At 35.3% G+C, this 10,936-nt stretch overlaps 1 protein-coding gene and 1 long non-coding RNA gene across 2 annotated transcripts; both read right to left on the bottom strand.

Moving 5' to 3' along the window:
• Positions 1-1,784: 1,784 nt before the first annotated feature.
• LOC130469054 (uncharacterized) lies at positions 1,785-4,215 on the bottom strand. Its single transcript, XR_008929433.1, has 5 exons — positions 4,082-4,215; positions 3,930-3,996; positions 3,725-3,832; positions 3,100-3,164; positions 1,785-2,144 (listed from the first exon to the last, which is right to left on the bottom strand). It is a non-coding gene; the product is annotated as an uncharacterized lncRNA (long non-coding RNA).
• Positions 4,216-5,439: 1,224 nt separating this feature from the next.
• On the bottom strand, positions 5,440-7,094 carry LOC130469721 (protein FAR1-RELATED SEQUENCE 5-like). Its single transcript, XM_056839163.1, has 3 exons — positions 6,476-7,094; positions 6,308-6,378; positions 5,440-6,189 (listed from the first exon to the last, which is right to left on the bottom strand). Exons 1-3 carry the CDS (start codon positions 7,092-7,094, stop codon positions 5,440-5,442), a joined length of 1,440 nt encoding a protein of 479 aa, XP_056695141.1.
• Positions 7,095-10,936: the final 3,842 nt, after the last annotated feature.

The following is a 10,936-nucleotide window of genomic DNA, read 5'->3' as shown; positions in this document are numbered from 1 at the left end:
AGGTGGGGTCTGCCTGCCCCTTAAAGTATGGTGGCTTAACTTTCGCAAGCCTTTCAAACATGTCCCCTGCAGAATCGGGACGCTCAGTTCTTTCCTGGGTTAGTTTTTCCGCCAAGAGGCGAATAGCAGCAGCTAGGTCACTATTATTGGCCATCCTAGAGCGCGACCTGAAATTAATATGCTCTAGTTCAAGTTCGAAACTTTACTTACATTATCCTCTAGCAATGCAATATCACATTAACATTCAAAATGCACACGAAATGAACAATCATGCAAAACATTCAACTGAGAGACAAGGAATAACTTCAATCATCACGAATAATAAGTTAGAATAAAAGAAGAAAACATTCCATTTGCGTGCCCGTAAAACTCTGATCTTTTAGATAGTCAATAATCTAGCTTTTATTCCTCAGAAGAATGTCAATAACAATCCTAAATATTAACACACACCTGTTCTCAAAATGACGTAAAAAGGTTCTACGATATAACATAAACTATGGTTGGGCGGATTGTCCAACATTTTTCTCACACACAACTAAATATGTAAGCAAAGCTAAAGGGAAACGTCATCAGACTTGTCCTTTGATTCGCTATAACCTTCTAGGGTGAATAACTCATATTTAAGTTCATCATCGTCATCCATATCAAAATAATAAGCTTCTTTTCTTGGCCTAGAGGATCTTCGTAGACCTTGAAGTTGATGATTAGCTTCCTCAGGCTCAGGCTCAGGTTCAGGTTCATGTTCGGGCTCAAACTCAAACTCAGGTTCAACCTCCAATTCATGTTCGAATTCAAACTCAAATTCTTGTTCGAACTCAAACCCAAATTCATGCTCAAACTCAGGCTCCGAATCGCTTTCAGGTCTCAAAACAGCTTGATAAATATCGACTCTAGTTTGCCCTCTAGCACGATCAAATTCACGAAGGGCTTCATCATCACTATCAGGTTCTCCTGCTCTTAAAACTCGACGCAAAACAAGTTCATGGCTGGTGTAACTGTTAATGTCAGACTCGTAATCCATTTCATTTTCATCATCGCTTAGAACAATAGGGTTAGAATTGCTCCCTATTCTATTTCCTTGTATGCCAGACATGATTAGTGATCTATAACAATTAAACATAGTTTCTATGTTAGTAATTAGTACTCTCACTTACCGTATGATCCCACAATACACAATAAGTAAGAATATATATATCAATCGCAATGCATAGGGAAGACACGACAGTTAGCAGGTAGAGAAATTACAATCATGTTGACATAATGCATGCACAATGCTTCTATTCTATATGCCTTTTCCTATACTACCCAACTCTCAAAATAATCATAGTATATGCAACATTGAAGCATAAAAGGATAAACAAGAATGATTTATAAGAATTAGATTGATTAAAAGAATAATTATTAAACGATAAATAACTAAATAATTTTTTTTTTTTTTTTTTTTTTTTTTTTTTTTTTTTTTTTTTTTACGGTACTGTAGCAGCAGCAGCAGTAAAATTTTTTTTTTTTTTTTTTTTTTTTTTTTTTTTTTTTTTTTTTTTTTTTTTTTTTTTTTTTTTTTTTTGAAATATTAATTTAAATTTCAAAAGAATCGAAATACATTTATTCGCATAAAAACGTATTTCAAAGCACGATTCAAGAGTCAATATTAAAATAAATTCAAACATTTCTAGCTAATAACTTTAAATTTATTCACTAGTGTGAAATTACTTTTACATAACTAATTAGTTGGTTAGGCGCCTAAGATATAAAAGGTAGACACGAAATGTCAGTAAAACCTTTAGCTCAAAAATACCACTTTGTAACACCCCGACAATTCCCATTTTCTAAAATAACCTCTTTTTAAATATAACTGTAGGGAATTATCAAAGTATTATCGCCCGTGTAAAAACGTACGGCTTATTCAGAATTTTGCAGCGGAAAACATAAAACTAACTTTTGGGTTCATAATTAATCTATTACATATTAGGTCCAAAACAATTAACTGAAATAAGGAAATACGAATAGTACGACAAGTTTCAAATTCAAGTTAACAAATTGAATCACTTAATTAAACAAATAGAACTACAAGCTCTCTAATCCCGATCCCAATGATGCATCATCTTCAAACCTGTAGATGGGCAATGCTTATTGATCCTTAGAGACTGCTCACCAGAAATGGGTCATCACAGGATCAATAAGGCATAGCCATGATCAACACACACAAACAAGCACGTAATCAGCAAGGCTGAGTACTACATACTAAAGCAATAAAAATCCTAACATGATACTATTAAACATAATTAAGGGCAAACAAAGCATGATAATCTAACGACCATACCTAACTAGACTAAGCTAGACTGGACTAGACTTTTTATAACAATAACATTATTTTAATTTAAATAGGCAATGGACCGAGTTTTCTAGCTAGGCGAGGTACGGGCGCGACTCCGTAACCTCAGTGACCTGCGATATCGAGGAACGTTTGACTGAAAATAGGACGCGGTGATCAATCCGGTCCGAATGAAAGGCCATGGGCTACCACCATGAACCCCAACTCCTGTTTGTCCGTCACTTTAGACGTGCACAGTCTAAAGCTATTGCTACTCAGTTTCACTTTACATGATTTACAAATTGACACCCTGTTATGACTCAACAATCACATAAGGCATGCAACTCACATTTATTTATAACTGTTTTTATCTTGGAATTGAGTAAGTGATCACAAAGGCATCTAACAAGACTCATTCCAATTAACTCCAATCTTTTCTTTAATACTAATTAACCCCTGAATATGGGTATAAGGTTTCAACTTACTAAATGAGGTCCTCCGCCCTCATAAAGTAGTGAAAAGCTAAAAAGGGAACAACAATTAACTGATCTGAATTATATACTAAACAATCTAGCGTTCCCAATCAAACATGTTTGCATCAATCTTCCATACTAACATGTTAAAATCCTCAAAATGCAATAAAGGTTTAATATGTTCATCCAACAGTATCAAACATGCAGTTTCAACCCGACTAAGTTCATCAACAACATTAACATAACCAGGTTCATCAATAATACACATGGTTTCAACAATTAGCACACATTCCAAGCACACAGGTATGTACGTACCTTGTGTAAACAAACTGATAGGCCACTTTAACACTTTCAAAAGTCGCCTAAAGAGAATTCTCCGCCTAAAACAACCAATAAATAATCTCAATCAATTTCTGATCATTGACAACCATAATAAAGCATTCTAATTGCATCCTAAGCATATTTAGAACTTTCCCCAATATCAAAACTTAAACATTTGATTTCCTAGAATCATAATTGTTGAATTAGTTATTGAAATTCGTTGAAAACTTTTGCAAACATCGTACTTTAAATTTTCCGCACTATAGATTCATTTAAAAGCTTCACCATGGTCAATCTACGTCCCTAGTACATTGAAACAACAAATTTAATAATCCATACTCGACCTACCATGATTTACAATCATAAAAACCTTGAATTTCATACTTTAATCAATCAAAAAACTAATATTTCAATGCATTTATATAATCTGAAAATAAAATAATATTGTTTAAATTATAATATACGAATCTGAAAATTAATAATTCAATTACGCACGTGTAAAAATCTGAAATTTGCAAATTAAACCATGAGACTTATAATCTAAATTCAAGAATCATAATTTAAGCTAAAAATATATATAATTAAGACATTCAATTAGTCTAGGGTTTAAGGGTTTAACCGAATAAGGGAAGGGGGAGAACTGCCGGCGACGAGGAAGGCTGGGCGGCACGCGGCGGTGCGGCGAGGAAGGCTGGGCGGCACGCGGCGGTGCGGCGAGGTGGTGTTGCTGGCAAAACAATCAAGGCATGGTTTGAGAGCCATGAAAAGGAAACGAAAGAAAGGAAAACACGACGGGAGAACGGAAATAAGGAGGAGGAATCTACCGTGCAAGGGTGGACGACGAGGACGGCGGTTATTGCCGAACCACGAGCGCTCAGCGTGGTGGTGGTGCTGTGCGAGAACAAGAACCGGTTGAGGAGGAGATCAAGAAAACGAACAAGAGAAAGAGAACGACAAGAGAGAAGGTGGGCGTTACCAGTGGCGACGGGATGCCGGTGACGTGCTGGTGGGTCCGGCGGCGTGAGCAGCGGCAGCAAGGAGGAGGGTGTTGAGGGTTTGGTGCTTGTTACGTGAACAGTGAAGGAGCAAGAGGAGGTTTTTTTTTTTTTTTTTTGTGTTTCTTTGGGTTCACGTGCATTAGGAAAGGGGAGGGAGTATTTTTATTGGTTTGGGCTTTTACCCAATTGGGCTAGGAGTAGGGTTTAGGTTATTGAATCCGAAATGGTTAGGGTTGCTTGCTAATTTCAATCGAACGTGATTTCGAAATTCGAATTCGTTTTAACGTAAAATTCAAAAATACATTTTGATTTCATAAATCATTAAAATTATTCAAAATGAAATAAAATAATTATATTTTAATTACACATTCATTTCTGAAATCCGTAAATTATATTTAAATGTATTAATATACGTTAAAATATATAAACAAAATATATAAAATTACGGGGGATTACAAGGAGTGTAGGACTAAGTAGTTGGCAACTTTATTTTACTCATCCTTTCACTAATTTGGCAACATGTTCATGAATATTTTATTGGTCACTTTGTTTTTATTTTTATCTTATTCATTTTATTTATTTTTATTAGATTGATTTTTGTTCCCTACATGTTTAAAGTTTAATACAAACATTATGCTTATGCATGTTTTCTAACATATTTTGTACATACAATTATTGGATTTTATAATTACGTTGTCAATGTAAACGGTATACTCTACCTACGTACTCCTTCTCTTGGATGACCCTATAAAATGATACAACAATGTTACGGAGTTGAATAGTTAATTAGCAAAAGAAACTTGAATATATAATGGTTGTTCAAACTAAAGAATAATTAACAGAGAGTTCCGTACATCGCACGGGCTTAAAATTAGTTTAAATAATAAATCACAACAACTTTCCCTTAAACAAAGTAAGCAAGATTAAGATTCTAAAATTTGTATGTCTTTCCGTTAACTTCTAATAAATACATATAAAAAGAATAAAATTTTGCGATGTATCATGCTTTTGATTTTTGGCTACCAAAATTCACTTGGATCCCAATCATATTCTTCTGGATTATCTCTCATTTGATCCCATTCATTCGTTTTAGAATCCTGTGTAGAACATAAAACTTGATTATCTTATGATCGATTATGGTTATTTGGAACAACAAATGGTGGAGAGAATTAATAATTACCTGCTCTGCAAGGCCTCTAGTGTATGTATTTGGAGCATGTTTACTAACCAAGTTGGATAATGAAGGCGACTCAGTAGCTGTGTTTGCCGCATCTTTCTTTGTAGGCGAGGGTTCTGGCGTGGCATTCAAGTCAAACTTATTCGGGGTCTTTGCTGATTATCTTCCACCTTTAGGCTTCAGCGGTGTCTTCCGTTTCTTTGATAAACCTTTTTGACTCGTCACAACTTCTGGGTTTCCAATTCCAAGGAGGGGCTTCTTCTCTTTAGTATCACTGTTACAACCTCCGCCTAGCTTTTCTTTTACGGACAGTGTTAGTTTCCCAAACATCTCTTTCAATTCAGTGTACGTGTCAGCAGAACGAACTGCAATGTCTATAATTGGCTTCAAGATGTAAGACAAATGCGCACGCCTTGCTGCAATTGTCTCTCTACTGTTATCGTCTTCTTTATTTTCATCAGTTGGATCTTTTGCATAATTGGCCTTTGCAAGTTTTAACCACCTCTGTACGATGCATCCAGGAGGTATTTCCTTCATTCCTTTATATTTCATTACTGCAAACATGTGGCGACAAGGGTATCCAATTGATTCCAACTTCAAGCAGCAACAATACATGCTCTTATGCGTGTCATCATGAACGGCAACAAACTTTGCCTTTGTTCTGACATCACGAATATGATAAGTTACAATGTCCTTTTTCTTGCCCTTTTCTGGTTGGTCACAGTTCATCACAACATAGTTGGACTCTCTCTTCATCTCTCTCTTTACAACCATAAAAGATGCCTTTGTGTAGACATTTGCTGCTGCAATTTGGAGGTCACGAAAACAATCTCCCTTTGGGACATGTGGAAATTCGTGAATGTTCTTGTACTCATCTTCCCTATCATCAAATCTTCGTTGTTCAATTGCCTGATCGTATAACATGATAAACTTGTAAAGCATTACTTTATTATTCATCAATTTTTTCAGGACGCAATGCATTGACTCACATCTCTGGGTGCTTCTCATTCCTAAAGGGAAAATAAACCAAAAAAAGAAGAAAAAAATTAGACAATACATCAATAGGAAAATTCATACGGGTAATTATCTCATATAACCCTGTGCACAAAAGAGAACACTAGAAGAGATAATTAAAATTTCATACTGGTATTTACCACCCATAAAAAACATCATTAAATAAACAACATGGCCATACCTCCGAAAAAATATCCTCGCATGTGTGCTTCCGACCACTTTTCCCTTGAGTCGTAAAGTTCTTCCACCCATTTCTCTCCCTCTACCTTGTGATGAGTTATTAGCTCCTTCCAAGCCACTTCAAAATCTTCTATTGTATGACACTTGTTGACACATGTCATGAATCCACTTGAAAAACCATTCTGACCGTGGCCTTGTATGTTCCTCATGAGATGCCACAAGCATAGTCTATGCCTTGCTTCTGGAAGCACCTCCTTGATTGCACATGCCATTGCCCTATCCCCGTCTGTAATGACAGTAAGTGGTTTGAAACCTTCTCCAGCTTTAATCATTTGGTTCAACACCCAAACGAAGGACTCCGTTTTCTCATCCACAATCAAAGCACATCCAAAGACTACTGTCTTTCTGTTGTGATTAACCCCAACAAGTACCACAAAGGGCTTCCTGTAGGCATTGCATTTATAAGTAGTGTCAAATGCTAGGACGTGTCCAAATGCTTTGTAGTCATTCCTTGACTGTCCATCACACCAAAAAAGTTTATCTAAACGTTCATGTTCATCTTGAGTGTACTCTACAAAAAAAGACGGGTTATTTTGCTGCTTTCCAAGTAAATACGCCATGACAGTTTCTGCATCTTTATCCCCCCCCCCTCTTTCTTTCTTAGAAACTCACAGTAATTATACAGGGATTTACGACTATATCCAAGAACTTCATGAGTACCATGGATCGCAACTAAATTTCGGTAAATTCCACAAGTAGGAGTCCCTGCTAAACGCATTTGCTCTATTTCTTCTTCATGCTTATCTGGGCGTTCCTTGTAACTTCTGCAATGATAATGTGAAAATTATATTAGCACGTGGTATTCAGGCTCTATTACCAAATACCAATCGCATGAATAAAACTTCAGATAACAATACTACTTTAAAAAGTATTGTTCCCTCAAAAACAAATTCAAAAGCATTGATAACATAGGATGTCATACAGAAAAAGTGAATGGGCGATGATATAGGTCGCAAGTTGCGACACATTTAGTTGTCGCAATCTTACGTGTCGACGTTTCATTGGTACAAAAAGGAGCGAATATTTATTATATTTATAAAAATATATTTTACTTTTATCTTATAAATTACAAATTAAAAAATTATAATTATAATCTAATAATATATTTTCGTGCAACTAAAAAAATACATCAATTTAATTTTAAAAATTACACTAATTTATAATCTAATAATATATTTATGTGTCGTTGGATCATCTCCAAGCCGTTGGTCGCCCAATCGCCCATTGAAGAACACTTTTTGCCGGAAAGATGAAGGTGAAAGAACAATACCAATAAAGCAATAGAGACGAAATACCTTTTCCTAATATTTATTATCTAATGAACTGTATTTTTAATTTTCTAAGTTTAGTAAATGTAATTTTTATTTTAATTTCTTATATCATATAAATAATTAAAAGTATTTTTTCTAATTTCCTATACAAATTATGATTATTTTTTTGTAATTAAAAATTACATTATTGAATTTGTAAATTAAAATATTAAGATTTTTCTACCTTTTTTTGTAACATAGGTTATAAAATCTAAATATTTTAATTTCAAATATATTCATGACACATAAGAGTGTCATATTACCATTGTGACAGGGCTTTATCATTTTCGAAAGTGAATATAGGAGAGGGTTTGCAGTTACGAAAAAATATTAAATGGATTTTCCTTTACCTCATAAAAGGCATGTGTATTGGATCGACCATTTTGTGAGTATGATCCTCCCAAAATTGCGTCATCTTCCATACTTTCATGCCTTTATCATAAGAGAAGACTATTTTTGCTTTGCAGTTACATTTAGTTTCTGGCTTTGGTTCCCTTTGCCTTTCAACTTCCTCATCTTTACTTTCCCCCTTTTTTTAGCCCTCTCCCCCTCCCTATTGCATAGGAGGGTTAATGTTATTGGAACTTGATCAGTTTTGCTTAGTGTAGGAGTTTTTATCCGTACGTCAAAGCCTTTAGCCCTTGCATACATCTTGTAAAACTCGTAGAAAGCTTCCATATCAAGAAAACTAATCTGACGCACATCTTCAACATTGTAATCTCCAACGTTATTCTTTTCGATTTCATACCATGTATCTGGATCAATAATTTCATTAGGTTGTTTATAAGAATGTCGATCACTGGCGAATGTCCTCTTTCTTACCTTGGTATTTGAATTACCTTGGTCCTCCATTGTATAGAGATCACCTAAACAATTAAGAAAATATAATGAATATTTTTAGCATGTGCAAACTTGACAAGTTGTTACACAAGTACATAGTATATCGGTGTTAACTACGTAGTAATACATTTGTATGCATTCTGAAAAAAAAAATCTAATTTTGTTATGCATTATCGAACTAAAACAAATTGTAGTGACACTGCTCCTTATTATTTGAACCGAAGATCACCAACAAAACATTTTATTAATTCTGGAATTCTGGGTATAAAATATAGTAATGAAATTTTGAAAAATTGTTTTACTGGTATATAAAATTTAGGATGAATAAATTTAAAAGGTTTTCAAACAGAAAGTTACAATAAGATCCATTCATACAAAAAGGGAATTCAAGGAAATATTTGTTGTACGTTACGTACAAGAAAACCGTACCTTAATTTCAATGTCTGTGAAAAACGATGGTTGTGAATAGGTTGGGAAGAAAACTAAAACGATTACTCTTATAGCAGTATTGAATTAATTGTTGTTTATAGGGGGTAACCCTAATATATCATCCTACACGCAACACTGGTATAAATATTTGTAATGGACCTTTTTAAAGAAAGCCCAACAGAGTGTATCTTGAAGAAAATAATGCCCTTGGTCCAAGTATGCATTCTATGTTAAGTCTAATAAATGCGGTTCAGTATTAATTAACAAGTTAATAATTCAGTGAGATCAAGTGAGCTGAATGCCTAGCTAGAGGCCGCTTAAGTTCAAGTGGAATTAATGATATTAATCCACAGCTTACTCTTGACTGAACCCGTAGGGTCACACAAATAGTACGTAAACGGATCAAGTATTTAATGGGATTAAATACTCCATCCATGGATATTCGGAATCGACGGATCTTGGTTTCAGTGGGAGCTGAGATCGTCACAGGCAAGAAATGAATACTCCGGAAACGATGATATTGCCGGAAACGGAAATATGGATCGTATCGGAAATATAAATATTATCCAAGTCGTAGATGTTGCCGGAAACGGAAACATGGTACGTATCGGAAAATATTATCGGAAATATTGCCGGAAACGGAAATATTGTCAGAATCGGAAATATTATCGGAAACGGAAAATAATTCCGGAAACGGAAATATTAAATATTTGTTCGAAACGGAAATTAATTCCGGAATCGGAAATATTAAATGTTGTTCGTATCGGAAATGAATTTCGGAATCGGGAATTTAATCGGAAGCGTATCGTACGAATTAGCATCGGACGAGGCCCGCTAGACGAAGGCCCAGCACGAAGCCAGGCCATCGCCCAGCGAGCCGCACGCAGCAACGCATGCCTCAACCAGGCCCAGCGCAAGGCCAGGCCCAGCCAAGGGCGCGCGCGCGCACGCAGCACCGCACATGGGTTGTGCGCTTGTCGTGGGCCGCAAGGCCTGCGCGGGTGCACGGCTTGTACGATGCGTGTGCGGGAAATCCTAATTCTATTAGGATTCGTGCGAAGATTAAAATCCTAATTTTATTAGAATTGCTTTGTTATTTAGAGTCCTAATAAAGTTCTAATTAACAAATCCACATCCTAGTAGGATTACAATTCCTTTTCCATACCTCTATAAATGAGGGCCTAGGGTCATTATTTATACACAAGTTTTCAAGTATTCAAAGCTAGGATTTTTAAGCAGAAAAATCAGCCATAACTCTTGCCCATTTAGCCGAAAATAAGTAGTACCTTAAGGGCGATTCTAGTTGGTCAATCTTAAGGCGGATCCGGACGTGCTGTGGACTATCTACGGAGGGACGACACTTGGAGTCCTAAAGACTTGTTCTTGTTCGGTTCGGGCGCAGCTAGGGAAGGCACGCAACAAAGAGTATGCATCTAAACTATGCTAAATGATTATGTGTAAATAATATGTTTTCCTGGTTTATGGTTTTTCCGCATGATTTATGAATTGTCATATGTATCATAACCTAACATATCTACCCCATCAGATTTTAGGTAATTGGATAAATTTTGAATCTATGTAAATCTCATATTGAATAAAAGAGATCTAAAACTGTATAAAAATATATGATTATCTTTTTCCCGTGGAAACTATAAAAGGATAGAATTACACTTTGATTAGATTTCCCCTAATTAAAGGATATAATTTCCTTGATTGGGGTAGTTTTCCGTAAAACAATATTCCTTATTTATATTTAGGGAAATTAAAAAAATAACTATATATCTTTTGATTCAGTTTTATCCCTTTTCCTTTTATTTTTTTTG

The sequence above is a fragment of the Spinacia oleracea genome, chromosome 3 (genome assembly GCF_020520425.1).
Source record: "Spinacia oleracea cultivar Varoflay chromosome 3, BTI_SOV_V1, whole genome shotgun sequence".
NCBI lineage: Eukaryota > Viridiplantae > Streptophyta > Magnoliopsida > Caryophyllales > Amaranthaceae > Spinacia > Spinacia oleracea.
Note: the sequence above shows the minus strand (reverse complement) of the source record. Positions and strands in the feature narration are given on the sequence as shown.